At 42.1% G+C, this 21,927-nt stretch overlaps 1 protein-coding gene across 1 annotated transcript in view; it reads right to left on the reverse strand.

Annotated features, from left to right (window-relative positions):
• Positions 1 to 20,651, reverse strand: part of obscna (obscurin, cytoskeletal calmodulin and titin-interacting RhoGEF a) — a 40,724-nt gene extending 20,073 nt beyond the window's left edge. Inside the window, exons 1-38 of the mRNA XM_041039817.1 lie at positions 20,584 to 20,651; positions 19,501 to 19,579; positions 19,133 to 19,399; positions 18,533 to 18,694; positions 18,206 to 18,310; positions 17,835 to 18,101; positions 17,312 to 17,581; positions 16,583 to 16,849; positions 16,161 to 16,424; positions 15,796 to 16,062; positions 15,388 to 15,657; positions 14,966 to 15,232; positions 14,544 to 14,810; positions 13,680 to 13,952; positions 13,324 to 13,587; positions 12,965 to 13,231; positions 12,286 to 12,552; positions 11,873 to 12,148; positions 11,299 to 11,565; positions 9,671 to 9,946; positions 8,914 to 9,180; positions 7,760 to 8,026; positions 7,399 to 7,665; positions 7,033 to 7,299; positions 6,556 to 6,822; positions 6,195 to 6,461; positions 5,660 to 5,926; positions 5,118 to 5,387; positions 4,665 to 4,943; positions 4,233 to 4,490; positions 3,789 to 4,055; positions 3,172 to 3,438; positions 2,685 to 2,951; positions 2,205 to 2,471; positions 1,700 to 1,966; positions 1,231 to 1,500; positions 706 to 972; positions 172 to 438 (exon numbers count right to left, since the gene is read on the reverse strand). Of these exons, the coding sequence (XP_040895751.1) occupies positions 172 to 438; positions 706 to 972; positions 1,231 to 1,500; positions 1,700 to 1,966; positions 2,205 to 2,471; positions 2,685 to 2,951; positions 3,172 to 3,438; positions 3,789 to 4,055; positions 4,233 to 4,490; positions 4,665 to 4,943; positions 5,118 to 5,387; positions 5,660 to 5,926; positions 6,195 to 6,461; positions 6,556 to 6,822; positions 7,033 to 7,299; positions 7,399 to 7,665; positions 7,760 to 8,026; positions 8,914 to 9,180; positions 9,671 to 9,946; positions 11,299 to 11,565; positions 11,873 to 12,148; positions 12,286 to 12,552; positions 12,965 to 13,231; positions 13,324 to 13,587; positions 13,680 to 13,952; positions 14,544 to 14,810; positions 14,966 to 15,232; positions 15,388 to 15,657; positions 15,796 to 16,062; positions 16,161 to 16,424; positions 16,583 to 16,849; positions 17,312 to 17,581; positions 17,835 to 18,101; positions 18,206 to 18,310; positions 18,533 to 18,694; positions 19,133 to 19,399; positions 19,501 to 19,540 (9,418 nt within the window). The 5' untranslated portion in view covers positions 19,541 to 19,579; positions 20,584 to 20,651. The remainder of the gene's footprint in view (positions 1 to 171; positions 439 to 705; positions 973 to 1,230; positions 1,501 to 1,699; positions 1,967 to 2,204; positions 2,472 to 2,684; positions 2,952 to 3,171; positions 3,439 to 3,788; positions 4,056 to 4,232; positions 4,491 to 4,664; positions 4,944 to 5,117; positions 5,388 to 5,659; positions 5,927 to 6,194; positions 6,462 to 6,555; positions 6,823 to 7,032; positions 7,300 to 7,398; positions 7,666 to 7,759; positions 8,027 to 8,913; positions 9,181 to 9,670; positions 9,947 to 11,298; positions 11,566 to 11,872; positions 12,149 to 12,285; positions 12,553 to 12,964; positions 13,232 to 13,323; positions 13,588 to 13,679; positions 13,953 to 14,543; positions 14,811 to 14,965; positions 15,233 to 15,387; positions 15,658 to 15,795; positions 16,063 to 16,160; positions 16,425 to 16,582; positions 16,850 to 17,311; positions 17,582 to 17,834; positions 18,102 to 18,205; positions 18,311 to 18,532; positions 18,695 to 19,132; positions 19,400 to 19,500; positions 19,580 to 20,583) is intronic.
• Between the last annotated feature and the right edge of the window lie 1,276 nt (positions 20,652 to 21,927).

A 21,927-nucleotide genomic window follows, 5' to 3' on the forward strand; every position in this document is an offset into this window, starting at 1 on the left:
CATGGTATGTGCCTGATAAGTAGAATTTGCTGCAGTGGTAAATACAGTGGGTTCCAGACAGTTCACACAACCGCATTAAAGAATTTGAAAAGGTATATCCTCAGTGAGAATTTGAGAGACGATACAATAAAATTTCCCATGTATATGCCTACAACACCCACATGCACACACCTTTCACTGTCACAGTTGCAGTGGTCTCTGCACTTCCTGCTTGACATGTGTAGCTGCCACTGTCCTCAGGTCTGAGCCCCTCGATGTGGAGCTGAAGGATGCAGCCATTCTGCTTCATCTCGTACTTCCTGCTGGCTCTCAGTGGCAGTCTGTTTTTCTTCCATTGTACTGACAACCCAGGTTTAGACACCTCACAGGACAAGGAGACTGTACCTCCCTCCTCAGCCTCTATACTCTGTAAGTCCTTCTTAAAGAACGGAGTGAGCTCTGTGAAAGATTGTCATAAAGAGGAGGAAATAGTCTTTAGAGCATCTTTACAATAATAGAAATTGTGTGTACGACATTATCAGATGTGTTTCCCTACATGTCCTTACATGGTGGATGGGTGGTAATTGCTTTGTCATAACTTACAATGAATCCCCAAGTTCAGTCGATCACAAGACAATACTATACTGACAGTAACATTTCTTTTTCTGTGGCTTGAGCATATGTTGATAAGGTAAAATTCGCCTTGCACAAAGCAAATGCACAAACCTTTCACCATCACAGTTGCAGTGGTCTCTACACTTTCTGCTTGACATGTGTAGCTGCCGCTGTCCTCAGGTTTAAGCTCCTTGATGCGGAGATGAAGGAGGCAGCCATCTTGTTTCATCTCGTACTTCCTGCTGGCTCTCAGAGGTAGTCTGTTCCTCTTCCACTGCACTGACACTCCAGGCTTAGACAGCTCACAGTACAGGTAGGCTGTACCTCCCTCCTCAGCCTCCACATTTTGTAAGTCCTTGTGGAAGAATGGAGTGAGCTCTGGGTAGGTAAGCAGTACAGAGCAGACCAAAATATTATATGCCAGATAAGGTGCCAAATAAGACCTGCATATATACTCAGTGTTCATATCTGCTTGATACGTGAGTTTGCTACACAGGATTATTCAGTGAGAGCCACACAGTTCACACAATAAGTGTCTGAAATGTTGAGAATGTATACCCTCCTATCATAAAGAACTCAAGAGATGAAATACAAAAAAAAATCTGTGCATACACAACACCACCAATAAACACACACCTTTCACTGCCAAAGTTGCAGTAGTCTCTGCACTTCCTGCTTGACATGTGTAGCTGCCACTGTCCTCCACTTTGAGCTCCTTGATGTGCAGCTGGAGGAGGCAGCCATCTTGTTTCATCTCATACTTCCTGCTGGCTCTCAGTGGCAGTCTATTCTTCTTCCACTGAACTGGCACTCCAGGTTTCGACAGCTCACAGTACAAAGAGGCTGTAGCTCCCTCTTCACTCTCTACACTTCTCTGCAATTCTTTGTTGAAGAATGGAGCAAGTTCTGCAAAAATAGGGATGAATTGTAAAAAAAAACATAATGATACATTTTAAGTGGAATTGGACAATAAAAGGCCTGACACCAAACAAATGTATCTGGTAATGCAGATATTATCAAGACTTTTAGAGCAACACTCAATTTTGTTATATGGTTAAAAGCATGCAGAGAAAACAGTAAATTATTCACTGCCAAATTCACACACCCTCCACAGTCACAGTTGCAGTGGTCTCCGCACTTCCTGCTTGACATGTGTAGCTGCCACTGTCCTCAGGTTTGAGCTCCTTGATGTGCAACTGGAGGAGGCAGCCATCTTGTTTCATCTCATACTTCCTGTTTGCTCTCAGTGGCAGCTTGTTCTTCTTCCACTGCACGGAGACTCCAGGCTTAGACAGTTCACAGGACAGGGAGGCTGTAGCTCCCTCCTCAGCCTCCACATTCTGCATTTTTTGTTTGAAGAATGGCAGGAACTCTGGAAAATATGTTAATATATTAAATGTTGTTTTCAACTTAGTGGGATGGATTAGCATAACTAATATCTGAAAATATCTGATAAATGAATGATTATTGGTCCACTGTGAAATATTGAGTTTTACAAAGTTCAGATTATCAAGAGACATAATCTGAAAATTACTTGTGTATAGCCTTCCATGATTTAGAGTTTGCTGACACTGTAAAATTTTCCAATTTCTGAATACACACACACACACCTTTCACTGACACAGTTGCAGTGGTCTCAGCACTTCCTGCTTGACATGTGTAGCTGCCACTATCCTCAGGTTTGACCTCCTTGATGTGGAGCTGGAGGAGGCAGCCATCCTGCTTCATCTCATACTTGCTGCTGGGTCTTAGAAGCAGCTTGTTCTTCTTCCATTGCACTGACAGCCCCGGTTTGGAGAGTTCACAGCACAGGGAGGCTGACCCTCCCTCTTCTGCCTTCAAATTCTGCAATTCCCCTTTGAAAAATGGCGGGAGCTCTGGAGAATATGAAGTTTTTAGGGTGTAATTTAATGAGATGTTTTAGAACAACAGAAATAGCATTTAAGACATTCTCAAGTTAAAGCTAAATACAATGACATTCAGAAAGTTCAGACAATCGAGAAAACTAATTTAAAAATTACTTGTGTATAGTCTTCTGTGATTTAGAGCTTGCTGACACTGTAAAATGTTCCAATTTCCAAAACACTCACCTTTCACTGCCATGGTTGTAGTGGTCTCTGCACTTCCTGCTTGACATGTGTAGTTGCCACTGTCCTCAGGTTTGAGGTCTTTGATGTGCAGCTGGAGGAAGCAACCATCCTGCTTCATCTCATACTTGCTGCTGGGTCTTAGAGGAAGCTTGTCCTTCTTCCATTGCACTGACAACCCAGGTTTGGAGAGTTCACAGCACAGAGAGGCTGACCCTCCCTCTTCTGCCTTCACATTCTGCAATTCCCCTTTGAAAAATGGCGGGAGCTCTGAGAAAGATAAAAGGGTTGGAGGGGGTCAAATAACTAGTAAAGATTATATCAATGTATTTGTTCCCTATTTTTGTGATAGATACGTAGTGTTTGCTCTATACTAGATTGTCACAACATAAGAACAGAAAAATCACTAAGTTTAGTTTTCTCTTTTAGTTTAGATTTATATACTGCTGACATTGTGGCATTTGCCATGCAAATCTCCAAATGTGCACACCTTCCACTGTCACAGTTGCAGTGGTCTCTGCACTTCCTGCTTGACATGTGTAGCTACCACTGTCCTCAGGTTTGAGATCATTGATATGGAGATAAAGGAGGCAGCCATCTTGTTCTATCTCATACTTCCTGCAGGCTCTCAGAGGTAGTCTGTTCTTCTTCCATTGCACTGACACTTCAGGTTTAGACAGCTCACAGGACAGGGAGACTGCTCGTCCCTCCTCAACCTCCACACTTCTCAATCCTTTCTTGAAGAATGGAGGGAGCTCTGGGAAAAAGGGGTGGGTGGGACAAAAATGATACATTATCAGTACATGTCACCATAAAAAATTTGTTATTTTAGCAAAGCAGTTCATACAGTATTTGCATTTCAAGCAGGTTCAGACAATAATAGGAAAGTAACAGAAAGTTACCATACATGATACTAGTGTCAGCACTGACACCAAAATGTACTGATAAAGTTACTTTTGGGAACATTTGGGTGGGAATTTCTATGTTGGAAAATGCAAAGAGTTTACACAATCAGACGAAAATGCCTCAACTGACAAAGACATTACTTTTCTGTCTGCCAGTTTCCTGATACAGAAAAATTTGCTACACATGTTCAACTTCACACACCTTTCACTGTCACAGTTGCAGTGGTCTCAGCACTTCCTGCTTGACATGTGTAGCTGCCACTATCCTCAACTTTGAGCTCCTTGATGTGAAGCTGGAGGAAGCAGCCATCCTGCCTCATCTCATACTTCCTGCTGGCTCTTAGTGGCAGTCTGTTCTTCTTCCATTGAATCGGCACTCCAAGTTTAGACAGCTCACAGTACAGAGAGGCAGAACCTCCCTCCTCAGCTTCCACACTCTGCAGTTCTTCCTGGAAGAATGGAGGAAGCTCTAGGAAAATAGAAGAAATAGGACAGAGACATTTGGTGTGAACATTTTATAGTATAGTTTGACAAATTTAATTACTCTTTAAAGAAAGAGTATCGATACCGTATCGCATCTATATATTGTTCATTAGAAATTTAACATCAATCCACCTCTTAAAACAAACATTATTACCATGTTTACCTGTTACAGTAAGTTTGGAGCTGCTCTGCATATCTCCTGTATCACAGGAGTATATGCCAGTGTCCAGGGGTTCCACATCATGGATAAGCAGCAGGTTGACTTTTCCCTCCTTACGCAGCTCATATTTATCACCGTTGCGAAGGGGAATATGGTTACGTCTCCAGGTAACCGGGGAGGTAAAGTCAGAGATCGTGCAGGATAAAGTGGCTGTTTCTCCCTCCATGATCACAACGTCTTTAGGCTTCTCCTCAAATAAAACTAGAATTTGAAATTACATGCCACTTTAGAAAGATAATAACATGACATGATTAAGAAAGCAATTGATAAGTGTTGGGTATGGAATTCACTTTACAGTTGAAAGGAAGCTCTGGAAGCTAATCTGCATTAATACAAAATATATTTCTCCCCCATATCTCTTATGTTTCTGCTCACCTTTAGGCTTAGGAATCACTAGCAGACATGCAGAGGTCCTCTCATCCCCAATCACAAATGCCACGGTGCCCGTCTCCTCAGGTGTTGTCATGGTGAGGACCAGTCGGTGCTGGCGACCCTGACATGTCATCTGGTTCATCTCGTTCCTCTGCAGAGGGCTAGAACCGAGCCACCAGGCACCTTCACTCACATCAGCATGGCTCAGCTCACAAACAAACACTGCATCCTCTCCTGCTGTCACTGTTATGTCCTGCAGCTCTGTGACAATCCGCACGCGCTCTGTGGAGGAAGAGGGAACTAGATACAGCTGGCTTTTTAGAGATGGAGTCTGATATATTTACAAAAACTTAGCTGAGAACGGCCTGTTGGTTCTTTTCATGCCACATTCCCTTTAATGTAAAGGAATTAGCCAAATATATCAGTAAATAAGGGAAAAAATTCTACTCCACTTACCCCTCACAGTCAGCTTGGCGGTGGTCTTTTTGCCCCTGGTGATACAGCAGTACTCTCCGGCATCCTCCAGAAGCAGTTTTTTGATCTCCAGAGAGTGCGTGGGGCCTTTCTTCTTCAAAATGCATCGCCCTCCTTCTTCCACCACAACGTTGTCTTTCTTCCAAGTGACAGGGACATTAGCACTGGAAACTTGGCAGGACAGTAGAACAGATTTCCCCTCCATTACCGCTTGGTTCTCGAGTTCCTTCTCAAAGAACACTGATGCTGCAGCTTATAAAAGAAAGATAGGAGACAGCATATTACAAAAGTAGAAATTCAATTCAAAATAGTAAATACTGACTCAGCCAACTCATGTGCCACAGGTTTATTATCATGTGAATACAGGGTTTATATTTAGCCTTAAAAGTCATACAGAATTAGAGCTTATAAATTAATGAACCCCAGCACAAAAAGGGTGCTACTAAACATAAGTTTTATATTGAGATTTCAGGTGTTAACGGTGGCTTCATGTAAGAAACACAAAATGTAAGTATGTCAAATACCTCTCACGTTTACTTCAGCTGTTGTCTTCTGCTCTCCAAAGACACAGCTGTACTCTCCAACATCCTCTGGCTGTATGTTTTTGATGTGCATCTCAGCTATCTTCCCTTTCAGCATCATCTGATACCTTCCTCCAGGATAGAGCTGGTCCTCTGCCTTCCACCACTGCACGGGCACCCCAGCCCTGGACAGTTCACAGCGAAGGGACACGTTGCCTCCTTCAGGGGCCTCCTGGTTCTTCAGACCCGTTTTAAAGGTGAGGGGAATAGCTGTGGGTTTGTGATGAAAAATCAAAGTTCATGTTGTGTTTTGAGAGCAGATAAAACAGCCCATTTTAGAAGACACAAATAATAAAAGAAAGAATATATAAAATAAGCAAAACCAAGGCAATTTCAGCTGTTGGGCAGAGTGGTATGTTTTGCAGTTTTCCTTGAACTATAATATTGTCCTAATTTTGCTCCTTTTTAAATTCAAATGCATAACTATAAAACCTACATAATCACAAATCCAAATCTATGTTATTAAGTCCTCCCTTACGTGTGATGGTGACGCTGGCTGTGGTTTTTGCATCACCATAGATACAGCTGTAGAGTCCACTGTCCTCCAGCTGTGCGTTTTTGATGGTCAGCTCCATGATGTTGTTTCGACTTTTTATCTGGTACTTGAAATTATTCTTCAGAAGCTCTTCCCCTTTCCTCCACTCCACAGCAAGGCCAGGCTTAGATAACTCACAGCTCAATGTCACACTGTTCTCCTCCTCCACCTGCAGGTTCCTTAACTTCATCTTGAACGTGACGGGAGGAGCTGCAAGGAGAGGGAACAAGGAATGGTTATTTCCTTTGAAAATGGCAACTTCATTAATTGCAGTTGTTTAATTAGACGTGGTTTTCTGTCTCACCCTTGACGGTGAGCTCAGCAGTTGATTGGCAGTCTTTAGTTTTGCAGGTGTATTTTCCAGCATCGCTCTCCTCCACGTTGTTGATGATCAGTTTTGTGAGACGTTCCTCCTGCTTCATCTCGTATTTGTATCCGGGTTTGAGGATGACTCTGCCTCTCCTCCAGTCCACTGGAGCTCCAGGTTTGGAGAGCTCACAGCAGAAAACTCCACTGTCCCCTTCCTTCACTTCCAAATTCTCAACCTCTTGTTTAAATGTTACAGGAAGCGCTGTGAAAAAACAAATTAATCAGAATACATCACTAGAAGTAACTCTTTCTTGTAATATTAAAATATATATATATATATATATATATACACATATTATATATATATATATATATATATATATATAAATGCCAATTATATCTCACTGTGGTTAAGATACAAAATCACCAGGGGACCAGATTTTTCATCTGTATCAGTTGTGGTGACACATACCTCTTACTTTGATGTCAGCTGAGGTAACAACAGTGCCAACAAAACAGCAGTACTCCCCAGCATCTGTGAGACTTAAATTCCTAATCAGCATCTCAGCCACCCTGCCCTCTTGCTTCATCTGATATTTTTCTCCCTCCTTCAGAAGTTGAGCATCTCTCCTCCACTCCACTGGGACTCCTGGCTTAGAAAGCTCACAGCGCAGGGTCACGCTGCCCTCCTCCACAGCTTCCTGGTTCTTCAGCTTCTGCTTGAAAGTCACTGGGATCGCTGAGAAGTGATAAAAAATAAATGTATTAAAAGATGCAATAAAAAACATGCATTTTACCAAAGCATAACTATGTGTTCATAATATATAAAGCGTCTAACCAGTGATGATGATGGTGGCAGTAGTTTTTATGTCTTCACAAACACAGCTGTATGTGCCACTGTCCTCGGGCTGGCTCTTCCTGATGAGGAGCTCCAGTGTGGAGCCGTTCTGCTTCATCTGGTGTTTCTCTCCATTGGTCAACACACTATCTCCTTTCTTCCACTGCACAGGAATGCCAGGTTTGGAGAGCTCACAGCAGAGTGTCACCCCATTGCCTTCCTGCACCTGTATATTTTTCAGTTCTTGCAGGAATTTGATGGGCCGTTCTACAGAGGACCACAGGAGTCTCATTACTCTTCAAAATTCTTAAATAATGAGCTTTACAACTTGTTTTGTCACCCTGCCATACTGGCCACTCACCATTCACCATGATCCTAGCTGTTGTCCTCTGTTCTCCACATATACAGGTATAATCTCCAGTGTCATCCAGACCGAGGTCCACAATCTTCATCTCCACCTGGAGGTCCTTCTTCCTCATCTGATACTTGTCTCCATTCTTCAGCAGCTCACCTCCTCTCCTCCACCCCACCGATGGGGCAGGTTTATTGAGCTCACAGCGCAGAACAACACTGTTGCCCTCGGTCACCTCCTGGTTAACTAGAGGCAGCTTGAAACTTGGTGGTAAGCCTGTCAACAACCGTGAACCAGAAAAAAAATGTTTAAGTAGATATACAATGAAAATGAAAACCTCCTGGAAAGCTTAAACAAGTAAGTGCCATGGTTAGAATAAATGATCACGAATCGTTAGTCAATAAACTCCTTGAACAAGAACTAAGGATACAATCTAGAGCCAAATAAAAGTGGATAGAGAACCTGAACAAAAAGTGCACTAATCTACTCTGCTTCAGAATAACTAAAGCAAAAACATGGTAACAGAACATGGAACAGAATAAATGTTTAATCGACACTATATTGTAGCAGTAATGTAAGCAAAATAGCAGGGATATGTTTTCAAGACAAGTCATGCTCATAATCAAACTAACTACTGCGTTTATGTTAACAGTGAACACTGATAATGGGTTATAATACAATCCATTATCAGTGACTAGTTAAATCACCAAAAGGGTTTTTTTTTAACATGTAAAATATTTTACATGAAAAATGCTAATGCTACATGTAATGCTAATGCTACTGTTTAGTTGAACAGTAGCATTAGCAAGAACTGCTTGGAATGGATAAAATGACAAACTATTATCTAAATATCCCATATGAAATGATCCACAAAGTACTGTTTAGCTATAATCAGGCTGTAAAGCTGGATGACTAGATGAGCAGAAATAGACTCTCCATTAAGGTTTGGAGAAACTATAGTACATAATGGAGGTCACACAGCACTAGTACCCACTGTATCTATTTTGTTTTCATTGTACTACTTTGAAGCTGACCTCTTTGACGTCTGCGTTCAGGTGATTCTGTTGAATACATTAAGAAAATTTACAAAAGGAAAAAAAAATGCTTTACAAAATCAGGATTCAAAAATTTCTGTGAGAATTTCTGACTACAATTAGTCTCACCTTGGACAGTGAGCTCAGCAGTTGATTGGCAGTCTTTAGTCTTGCAGGTGTATTTCCCGGCATCGCTCTCCTCTATGTTGTTGATAACCAGTTTAGTCAGACGTCCATCCTGCTTCATATCATATTTCTCTCCAGGCTTCAGGACGACTCTGCCTTTCCTCCACTCCACCGGAGCTCCAGGTTTGGAGAGCTCACAGCTGAAAACTGCGCTGTCACCTTCCTTCACCACCAGGCGCTGGACTTCCCGTTTGAATGTCACAGGAAGTGCTGTTACAGGCGTGACAGAAATGATTTTATTCACCCTGCTGTCTGCTTACTCAGAGATTAAAGGTTATCAATTGTAACTCAAATTCTCAGACAGAGCCCTCTTCAAGACTCTCTCTTTTGGACTTTCCCACTCACTCCTTGGATTTTGCTTACATATTTCTTAAGCCTCTCCTTGTGAAAATAATAAGCCTCACATTTTGGCATCATGGGTGTGTGATTTTGGACTTTCTAAATTACTGTATATTTGGAATCAAATTACTTGGAGCCTTGAGAACACTGTGTTCAAAAAAGACTTGTTCTTGTAAATACTTCTTGTAAAACTATTCTAGAATTACGTTTCTTGGGATTGCATATGGGTATTGGATATGATGTGAATAATATAGACAAATGTAGACTTTAAAAAAATCATACCTTTGATGTAAGGATGAAATTCCTTCATGTGACTATAGAATAATGTGTTCTCATTGGTCTTTCCATGCTTCAAACTTACGTTTCACTTTGATTTCAGCTGTGGTTTTCTCATCTCCTGTGATGCAGCTGTACTTCCCTGCATCTTCTGGTTGGACACTGATAATTGTCAGCAGAGCTGTCTTTCCTTCTACTTTCATCTGATACTTTCCTCGAGACATCTCCTCGGAAAGCACCTGACCCTCTTTCCGCCACTCCAACGCGACTCCCTTCTTTGACAGCTCACAGCGTAAAGTCACACTGTTCCCTTCTTCAGCCACCTGACTCTTCAGGCTCACTTTAAATGTGGCAGGAACCGCTGTTGAGCCAAACACATATACTGTTTGTACATGTAAAGCAGAACAGCAGCAATATTACTGAAGAAGCATTTTACAGGTAGCTCAACCATAGACTGTATAAAACATGGACGTAGAGCCGCTTAGCTAGGAGCAACCGAGCTAGCCTAAGGCTTATCAGCTAATCAGCTAGGCTAACAAGCTAAGCGGCAGCTACACGCATGCATCCACCACACTACAGTCCCCGAGTCCGACCCGACTAGCACGACCCCGTGTAACCGCGACACAGCATACAACAGAGATCATAATGTTGCTGCTGTGTTTTAAACATGACTGTTTCAGATAGAGAGGTTTTAGGTGGAGCTGCAGGGTTTGGTGGAGTTTTGGGGGGAAATTTATTTCTAGCGTATTATTTAACTGTGAAACAATATTATTTCATATTATTAAAATATATTAAAACGTTAAAAACATTATTATTATTATTATTATTATTATTACTACTACTGTCATTATTGTTAATGATAATAGAAATAATGAAAATAATAATAATATGTTAAAATGTTTAATATTTACCGGCTTTCACAGTTACAGCAGCAGCTTACTGACAGAGCTGCTCTGTCCATGCAACGTCGGACTTTTTAAACAGAAAAATGAGACGAAATAAAATTGTAGCCTAGTATTCCCGCAATAAACGGACTCTGAGAGCACGGAACACACCGCAACAGCGTTCCTAACATTAGCTGCACCGGTCCTCTATCTGTATCAGCAGCGACCATAAATCGGCAATGAAGTCATAAGCCAGCAGCAAATACGCTAATACATGCTAATTAGTGCAAACATCCAGGTAAAATAGTGAGAAATTTACTTACCGAAAAAACTGTGACACAGACTCCTTCGACGGTCGGTTAGTACAGTCTACACTACAACAAGCCCTATATGTCATAAAAACCTATCCAAACATTGGCAAACATACACGGACACTGCAGCCCCTGTCAACCGCCGGAGGCCTCTGGATGTAGCCGCCTAGCTCAGCCGATGCTTTAGCAAAGAGTTAACTGCCAGTGCCTGTCTATGGGGCTGTCACTCAACGTAACCACGCTCAAATTTATGTAAGAATTCTAAGCCTAAATAACACTAAAGCGGTTGTGGTACAAAAAAAATTCACCCCCAGGCTGTAAATATGTTTTTTAGGCTGTAAAGTTGGCTATTTTAACATGGGGGTCAGTGGCCGAGGAACTGCAGCTTTTTGAACGCGGAAGTGATCACTGCTGAAACCTACAACTCCCCCCTTGAGCTCAACAGACTTCTGCAAAAGGCGAGGTGAACACACATGCATCTGATTATTATCACCACACACAACACACACTGAGCATACCAATAACTTTAACAGTGGCCTTTGTCCTCTGCTCTCTACACACACAGGTGTAGACGCCACTGTCCTCTGGCACAGCATCTCTAATGGTCAACTCCAGAGCAGAGTCCCTCTGCTTAATCTGGTACTTCTCTCCGTTCTCCAACAGATCTCCTCCGAGTCTCCACTCCACTGGGACTCCAGGTTTAGAGATCTCACAATACAATGTGATGTTGTGTCCCTCCTCAACTTGGAGATTCTTCAGCTTTTGCTTGAAGGTGATGGGAAGAGCTAAAGGGAGACCAAAAAGTTAGATGATGAAAAGGAAATAATTTAAGCACTTAAAATCAAGTAACTATGTGTGGGTAATCATGCTATTTTGCTTTGAAATTACAGCGCTCTTTGAACCAGTCTAAGTAAAACAAATTCAATTTAGCAGTTGCTGAATCAGAGAGTAAATTACTATCATATTTCTCATTCTTAAATGCTCAGCTCTTGTATGCAGACCTTTTTTATTAATATGGTTTCCTGTTCCCATTAAGTAAACAGATAAAAAGTAATCGAAAATAATAAAATACTGCAAATAATGAACACCTACCATTTACAGTTAGAGTTGCTGTGGTCTCTATGCTTCCACTTCCACAGATGCATGTGTAGATATTGCTGTCCTCAGGTGTCACATCAAAGATCCTCAATTCAATCAGCATGTCTCTCTGCCGCATATGATATTTCTCTCCATTCCTGATGAGTTCATTCCCCCTCTTCCTCCACTCCACAGTATGACCAGATTTAGACAGCTCACAGCGTAAAGTCGCAGTGTTGCCCTCCTCAATCAGCACATTCCTCAGCTTCTGCTTGAAGGTGACTGGGAGAGCTGAGGAATCATGGAGCATCATAGATTCAGATAAATAATTGTTAAATTTTATTTGTTACCATAAACCATAAACTTTATTTGTTAAAACTGATTTAAAATATATCAACACATTAGCCTATCAATAAATGATTTCCTACCAGTGATTTTCACAGTGGCAGATGTCATCTGATCAGCACATACACAGCTGTAGACCCCACTGTCCTCAGGCACAGGCTTCCATATCAGAAGCTCCAATGTGGTCTCCCTTTTCCTTATCTGGTACTTGACCCCATTCTTCAACATCTCATGTCCTTTCCTCCATTCTACTGGTATTCCAGGTTTGGATAGCACACAGCGCAATATGACATTGCTGCCCTCCTCTGCTTGCATGTCCTTTAGTTGTTGTATGAATGAAATAGGAATCGCTAGAAAGCAAGAGGCGTTGTTGTGAAAGCTTTAAACTTTTGAGAAGTGGATTGCGGTTTAAATGTTTTCATTAACTGGCTTCATTCACTGCTTTTTATTTGTGTAAATTTTTAAATCTGTAACTTATGTCAATCAGCCACAAAAATTACTTAATCAACCTTCAGTGTAAAAGAGTAAATTGATGACTCTTTGATTCAATGTGCTCCAACATTCATACTTAAAATACATTAAGCTGCTGGAGAGAAACACATATTGATTGTTATTCAGTGTATGACTGACATTGAGCTCATTTAAAATAACTGACTTTATTAAAATTAACATGAAATTGGCTTGCAAATGATTCCTGACCAAGGTTTTGAGTAAGAATAGGTATGGTAAAATGTGATGAGAAAAGAATTACATGGGTCTTACCGTGCACTTTGAGGCTTGCTGTTGTGTGGTGATCTCGGCACTGGCAGGTATATTCTCCTGAGTCCTCAGGCTTCAGGGTTTTGATAGTTAGAGAGATAATTGTTTTTCTCTGTTTCATCACGTACTTGTCTCCAGGCCTGATACTCTCGAAACCTTTCCTCCAGTGGAACTGGACCCCAGGCAAAGAATACTCACAGGTCAATGTCACAGTGTCTCCTTCTTTGGCCTCCACAGTCTTTAGAGGCTGGATGAACTCCGCTGGGATGGCTAAAAACAGACAATAAAGAGGGGACAACATTACTCATTATATTTTTTCCACAAACCTTTGTCATTCGAGGCCCACAGATTTCTATTCATACCTTTGACAGTTACAACAGCCCTAGTTGTAACAGATCCAGCACTGCACTCATACACCCCAGCATCATTGTTGCAGACCTCCCGAATCGTCAGTCGAGCCTCACAGCCAGAACGACTGGTAGAATATCTGGAGGAGCTCCACATCAGGCAGCCATCTTTGTACCAGAGGATGTGACATGGCTTGGAGGCCACACAGGACAAGACCAAACCACCTCCTTCAATAGCTTCACAGTCCTCCAGTGCTTTAATGATGGTGGGACGCCTCTCTGGGAACACAAAGAGATGAAACCACATCAAGACCAAATGAAACGTGACATAAAAGTACACAATAAAACTCTGACACAGATCAAAGTCTCACCTCTAACCAGCAGTGAGGCATACGATCTCTTGTCCCCTGCTGCAAATGAAATAGTGCCAGTGTCTTTGCGGGCAAGCTGTTTAAATGTGAGGGTGTGGTAACTTCCAGGCAGCATCTGGATCTCATTCAGTTCATTGGTGTAGAGCAGAGTCTCATCCAGGTACCACTTGACCCCGATGTAGTCACTGGGACAGATCCGACATCTGAATGTGACCGTGTCACCTTCTAGACACTCAACATCCTCTAATTCATCCAGGATCAACACTCTCTGGCCTAAGTGAAACATGGAAGACATGAAAAAGTCAAAAATCCAAGAAACATTATATACAATCTGTACTAGAGGATTCAATCAACATCATTACTACTTAGTATATACTGCAATTCTGTTAGTATATGTCACATATCAGTTGAATAATTGAAGCTCTTGAAATTGAGACTTTTATGGACAGTGAGTAGCAGGTTATTTGAGTATTATTGTGCTATTCTCATTTAACATGAATGTGTTCTTTGCACCAGTCAAAAACAACCAAACCAAAAAAGAAACAAATTAAGTTACAGCAACTTCTATCATTTTTCTAATCCTTAAATGCTCAGCTATATACTAGTTGTATAATTCCATATGTCTGCTGTTGCATATGTATTCCTTAATTTTATTGTTAAGTATTTACTTTGTAAATTAATTTATCACTCAGTCAAAGGAACTAGTATGAGCCAGAGTTTTTATCACTGAACTTGTGTATAATAAAATACAAATATCTGTCCTGGTGTGGCCCACAACTACCATTTGGCCAAACCTGCCTTTAGGTGAACACCCCTAAACCACATTGAATCAGTGTCCTGTGTTCCCTTGTGCTGTGGTCTCACCCTGCACGGTCAGCTGTGCCCGACTCTGCATGGTACCAACATCACATGTGTAAATGTCCGTGTCTGATTTCTCCAGACAGGTGATGGTCAGGGATAACACCACGCCCTTCTGCCTGATGACGTACTTCCTACCAGACCTCAGTTCCACCATTCCCTTCAGCCAGGTCACACGCTTGGCTGGTCGCCTGGTCTCACACTCCAGGGTCACTTTACCCTTTTCCTCTGCTTTTGTGTCCCTCAGCTCCCTTGCAAATGTCTGCTGGAGTTCTGACAGGGATAGTGAAGTTCAGAAAATTGAGTCAGCCTTCACACTTAGAACTGTAGTCCCCCGATCTGCACTGATTTGCACAGCAGTAAAGCCCACCATATTTTTTACTGATGATTGTTATCAGATAAAATGGATTTATAATACTCTCACCTACCTCTGATCTCCAGCTTGGCACGGGAGGCAACGCCTTCGGCCTCACAGCAGTACTCCCCAGAGTCTTTGATGGTGGTGTTCTTGATCACCAGCCGTGCCAAGTTCTTCTCCACGGTCATCTCATACTTAGGGCTCTGCTTGATCGGATGGCCATTTTTCAGCCAACGGATGGTGACCTCTGGTTTGGTGATTTCACAGCTCAGCTCGGCGTCCTCGCCTGGCACCGCCTTGACATTCAGCAGGTCCCTGAAGATATGTACCGGTTTCTCTAAAAGGAGGGGAAATGCATTCACTCACATTTACATTTGTATAAAGGCATCTACCAAATGGCTTTTTTCAAAATAAATTGCAAAGATAGATATCCTCGCATACACAAACAGATAAAACTGCTGATAATTTGATCTACAACAGCCAGGTATTCACCATTGACAAAAAGCATGGTCCTACAACTGAGGTCATTAATTGTGAAGACCACGTCTCCAGCGTCAGTAATTATGGCATCTCTGATGGTCATCTTATACTTGCGTCCATTGTTGATAACCTGGATCCGGCTATTACTGACCACCACCTGGCCATTGATTGTCCAGGAAGGCTCATCATCGACGTTGTGAGAGAGGAGACACTCAAAAGTGCACCTTTCGCCCTCCAGGACAGAGGTGGTCTTCATACGCTGAACAATGGTGATGTGTAAGTCTGTAGATGGATATAATAAAACAAAGCAGCATTTTTACTGTGAGTATATTTTAGCAGTTCAATTTATATTGAACTGTACCACCTGTGCACCAGATCTCAAATACAGAAAGAGAAACACTTGACATTCCTCCTCCTCACCATGTACTGTTACTTTAGCCTTGGTCTGGCTGGTGCCCAGGTCACAGGTGTACTCTCCAGCGTCGTCTTTGCTCAGTGAATGGATGATCAGAGCCATGGACTTCCCAAACTGGAGTAGTTCATGTTTATCATCAGCTGTCAGGACCAAGCCATCCTTTCTCCAAACAGGGGTCACTGTCTCTTTGGAAATTTCACACTGCAGGCAGACTTCCCCTTGCTCTTCTCCTACTGCATCCTCCAGAGACTTCAGAAACACTGCTGGACGCTCTGGACCCAAAGGGCAGGACAATTTCATTAACGGTGTTCTCAGAAATTAACAAACAAAAAGCACCTAATCATACACCTCAGTTATTCCCACAGCTGACCTTTGACCTTTAAGGTTGTAGTCTCAGAGAGAAGGCCTGCTTTGAAGGTGACCCTGCTCTCCTGTGGCCGCAATTTCTTGATTGCAAGGCTGTGCATGGTGCCCATGTGCTGGATCCTGTTGATGGCACTGGAATAGAGGCGGACATTGTTGAGAAGCCACTCCACGTTGGCGACCACATAGTTGAGCTCACATGAGAAAGTGGCGATGCCGCCCTCCTCAATTTCCACTGGCTCAAGGTGTTTGACCAACTTGAGTGTTCGCACTACAATACAAAGACACAATTAATTATGTAAAGAAATTGTACTGTATAAATGCTGTACTGTATAAGAATACTACCGTAAAGATGCAGTAATAAAAATCTAAAATATTTAATATCTAATACCTAAGAGCTGAGTTTTATCCAAACCATGTTTAACCTACCTTCTACTTTAACATGTGCAGCGCTCTGTGAACCTCCAGCCATACAACGATACTGCCCTGCATCCATTCCTATCAAGCCATGAATGGTCAGCTGGGCTCGTTTACCCTCTCTCTTCATGCTGTACTTGTTTGAGGTCTTCAGAGCAGTGCGACCTTTAAACCACCGCACCACCCTAGGAGAAGGGGCAAACTGACAGCTCAGAGTCACAGAGCTGTTCTCCTTCGCCTCCACATCTTCCAAGTGGTGAAAAACCTGAAGAGGTCGCTCTACAAGGGAAAAATGGAAAGAGTGTTTAAAGAGACACCCCTAAAAATGTAACTGTATCCACTTTATCCTTTTCATGATAACAGAGTGGTTATAGTACTTCTTAGTATTGATAAGATGTTATGCAAGAAAGGGAGCAAAGAGGCTGCTAGTAATTCCCAGCTATATGAATAGCATATGCAAGTATACACTGCAAATAATTCTCCATTATCTAGGGCAGGGCCACACCAGATGAGATTTTGTCAAAACTATGAGAGCCTTTGAGTAGTTTACAGTGATATGTGATGGATGTGGCTGTGATTCCTACTAACATTTTCATTGATGAAAACAAAAACAATATTCCACATTGTATATGATATTTCATTTCAAACCATAATTTTTCAGATTAAGATTGAGAAAATATCAATTCTATGATAAATTTAAATTTCCTGGTGTTTCATACTCAGAGAGTCTGAGATACTCACCTTTCACAGTAAGCTGAGCAGTGGAGCGACTCTTGCCAGCCACAAAAACCACAGGACCAGACATGGAGCTGTCTGTGGAGGTGAGACAGAGGCTGTGGACGGTGCCCTCCCTGTTGATGTTCACCGCTGCGCATGGCTCCAGCACCTCACTGTTCAGGGTCCACCTTGGAGGCCTCCCTGACTTCAGGCTGGTCTCCACCTGGAACAGTGCTGGCTCTGGCTCCATCACCTCCACTGAGCTCATTCCCCGCACTATGCTGATAGCCTGCTCTGCATGTACAGCCATAATACACGTTACCACTACCGACCCAACTCCTGACTCATAGCATTATAAATAACACTTACGATTGTTTAGTTTGCACCCAAGAAACACACGTTCATCAACCATTTAGTTCTTTTCATGTGTCTTTTTATCTAATATGTATTACTAATGTGAAAGTGCAGCTATATGAATGCAAAGCATACAGTCCGCCATACACATAACATGTGAATCCTATGATTACTGTGACAGCAAGCATCTCACCCTCCACCAGGAGCTGACATGAGGTTTTGTCATCTCCTGCATCACAGGTGTAGGTGTCCTCATCTGATGAGCAAACGTCATCGATGGTGAGTTGCCTGTAGACATCTTGGCTGATTAGCTGGTACTTCTTACTGGGCAGGAGCTCCCTCCTGTTCTTGTACCACCTGACCTGAGCATTAGGCCGTGACACCTGGCACTCCAGCAGACCCCGGTGGTGATACATGGCTATTTTGACCCTCAGAGGGCGCACTATTTGGACCGGGAGCTCTTAAGAAGGGAAGAACAGGCTGTAAACCTTACTAGATAGGGTCAGACATTGTTTCTTCCATAAATATATGTTATACTGTGACATTAACAGTCTGGTGGCTCACCTTTTACTGTGAGAGTTGCATAGGATGACACACGCTCTGCGGTGAATCTGATCTCTCCAGCATGCTCTGGCCTGACTGACTTGAAGAACAGGGTGTGAGTTTTACCTGCAATCAGATTAAAGCAAAATGTTTTATTATTTTTATATATTGTATTTACCCAGGTTTTTATTTCTTTTTTATATATTTACATCCAGGAACTCAACTGCCCACTACAACCACCATGACCACTCAAACACACCAAAGTTCAGAGTGCTATGAAGTTCACTGGGGAGTATTTATACTCTTTGGCTGTTAGTTTCTGTAAAGCCCATGTGGTTGGTCACTTGCCCTGATGTCTGATCTTGATGTTTTCTCCAGGCCGAATCCTGCAGTCATCTCTGTACCACCGACCATCCACGTCCACCTGATTCACCTCACACAGGAAGTTCACAGGCTGACGCTCCATTGTGTCAACATCCTCCATCTCCTTCACTATGCAGATGTCCCTAGCTGGCAGAAGACATCCAAATCATGACTATTACCTCAGTAAAAGCAATTCAAACAGGACTTTATGAATCTGCAGACCAACCAGTCTACAGACATTGCCATGCCAAGAGCCCTGCTGCTAGCATGGCACACAGGCTAGCAGCAATTTTTAATGTATACAATTAAAAATTAGTCAATAAGTAAGACTTTTACAAAAATAAGACTTATACAAAATATGTATCATTTTTTCTACTAAAAAGAACTATATGTATTTTTTTCCCTTAGGCATATTAGACCATTACCTGATGTGGTATGATCAGACATATTATAATGAGGCTATCTCATCATTTAAATGTATAGGTCTTGGTTAGGTCTTGGATGTGACCTGGACTTGACATGACATATTTATGAGAAATAAACACTGTAGCCACGGAAGTAGTTCAGTCTGTTGTTTGACCTTACCTCTGACACTGAGCAAGCCTGAGGTCTGAACACCATTAGCCTCAAAAGAGAACAGGCCGGCATCTCCCAGAGCCACCCTGTTCAGTGTCAGGGAGTGTTTCTTCCCATGCATGCTGATGCGACAGTTGGGCTTGGACTTGAGCTGCGTTCCATCCCTGGTCCACATACCCTCGATGTAAGCCAGGTTGAGGGTCACCTCAAAGGAGCAGCTCTCACACTCAGATACCTCCACATCCTGCAAATCCTTCACCACTTGCAGCCGGTTCTCTGGTAAACAAACACACACAATAGTAGAGATCTAATAGTTCCTCACTCAGATTGTAAGACCCACACTGAAAGATACAGCTGTGCATGAGAAGAGAACATACTTGCAGCTGCTACTATTCCTCCGGGTTTGTTGTCTCCCATATCTCCTGCTCTTCTGATTTTGTGATTAGGGAATCTTTGCTTTTTACCACAGAAATCACAAAAGGGCAAGAATTATAATGTGATTAAAATAATACATATAAGGTAATACTTTTGGCTACAAAGACAATTCATGACCAATCTTACCACTATAATGAAAAATATTCGGTCCTGCCATGAAACCAACAGCTTTCACCAACTCATTCATACCTACTAGCATTTAGCTTCTTTCAGACACTGTCCGTAGCTACAGTTTCCTACATAACCTGTTGTAGAGTATATCCTGTATTTGTGTTGGGTACAAATATAATTTCAAATGCCAAACAAAGTCCTCTCAAATTAATAAAGATCACTACTAACCATCACCTCCAAAAGGGCAACACGGGCCTATCAAAATGAATACACACGGTTACTCTCTCGTGTGGTTGATCCCTGTGATGGCATGCCAGTCCTCCTCAGTAATGAAGAGCACAGTAATCTCTATCATCTCACTTGGTTGAGCTCAGCACCACCAATATAGACTCAGCTGTGATTCCACCACTATCAGGCTGCATGCACTGAACTCAGGAAAAAAGGAAGCATTAAAAAAAACAAGAGGCCAAATGAGACCTGCCAATTACTGAACTGATTGATATGATATTTGAGATCACGAAATGCCATTGAGAGGTTGAAGTGTGGGGTCATTCAAACTCATTAGCTAAATTGACATTTCATAATGCGTCACACAGTGATGCTAAATTTGCCAACAATTATCTAAATTACCTCTCGATGCCTACTATGTTATTAAGTCTAATGAGATCTTATTCAAGATGCCATGTTAGATTAATACCACGGAAATAAAAAACAATTTAAAAAACACATTTGCAACAAGCTGAGTAAACTTAAAACAGCTAATAGTGAAATATTGTATTCATTTAATACAATTCTGACCTTTCACAGTAAGACTGATTCTATTAAAGTATGCAAACAAACAAAAGAAATAATGTTTGGCTACAGTACCAAAATAAAACAAGAACATACAAGATCACTTAAAATGAAGTACCCACCTTCAACTAGACAGGTGTTTTCTAGAAAGAAAATATCCTTTCATACCTTCTTATTGCTCTGGTGATATCACCTTCACCTGAAAAAAACAGCTGGATAAAACATCCACCATGGCAACAGATCTATCCAGGTCTTGTCTTGTTTCTCACAAAGCCTGGAAGATTAACAACAACATCGTTTAGCCAAAGAAGAACATGCCCAGGTTTGCAAACTGCATCCCAGTCCCCAAAACAGACAGCCTATAGCACTTTCTCTCTCTTTTTCTTTTTTTTTTTCTGTGATGGAGCATAGTGCTGAACAGCTGACATATCTCTCTCCCCACATACTAACCTCCAAAATAGCCCGCTGTCAGTATGAGGGCAAAGATAGCTTTGGCTTTAATGGTGTGAGGCAACTCGTGTCCAGCATAAATGGAGTCACCCAAAACAATCAAAATGTATACAATAGGCTTAGTGTGTTTGATGGTTTTCTTTTGTGCATGAATGAGTGTGACTCGAGCGCAACATTTTTTTACCACACCACTCACACTGCGATCTGCAACATCTTCCACCAAAACAGCTGTTCCAGGACAGAAGTAGAGCATTCTACACAGTATATAACTGATGCAGTTTAATCACATGCTCTTTGCATTACTGACCCATATCTGTCAGTGTCCTAAACCTCAGGTTAGAGAGATCAAGGTCCATGGATCTCCACAGGGAGTTTCCACCAAGGACAGAGTTGAAAGGTCATAAAAGATTAAGCCATACTAAGCTCCGATTTCACCAGGTCATCACTAGTGCACACATGAAAGCCCTTACACACTGGACCTGTCCTTAAATATGACTGGTTGACTACTTCATACAACCAAGCCCTCTATAACAGGAGTTCAAAGGATGTCACACTGGAAAACACAAAACTGTTCAGAAAAACACAGAAGCCATGCACTGCAAATGCTACCTACAGAACTTCTAGCTCCTCCTTCTCCAAGATATGTTGAGCTGAGGTGTTCAGTTAGCATCACAACTTTCGACAATTTATACAGTGTTTCAGTTTGTGGGGTTCCCCCATCCAGACAGAACAAAGCCAGCACTGTCCAGCATTGTGTTCATCTTAGTTTGATGGACAGCTCCATGTGCCACTGAGCACTTCTAAGTCCAGTGAAACTCTAGCGACAGGATAATCTCTGCACAGTCCTGCTGGGGCACAAAAAACAACTTGTCGTCACAGAGTGGGGAATGGTGGCCCACAGAAGCCAACCAGTCTCACTTTTCAACTCTTCAGAAGCCCATTCATTACAATTTTCTTTGACATTTGAGTGGGATGGAATTAACAGTCACATAAAGACTTTTTGATGGTGATTTCTA

The sequence above is a fragment of the Toxotes jaculatrix genome, chromosome 6 (genome assembly GCF_017976425.1).
Source record: "Toxotes jaculatrix isolate fToxJac2 chromosome 6, fToxJac2.pri, whole genome shotgun sequence".
Lineage (NCBI taxonomy): Eukaryota > Metazoa > Chordata > Actinopteri > Toxotidae > Toxotes > Toxotes jaculatrix.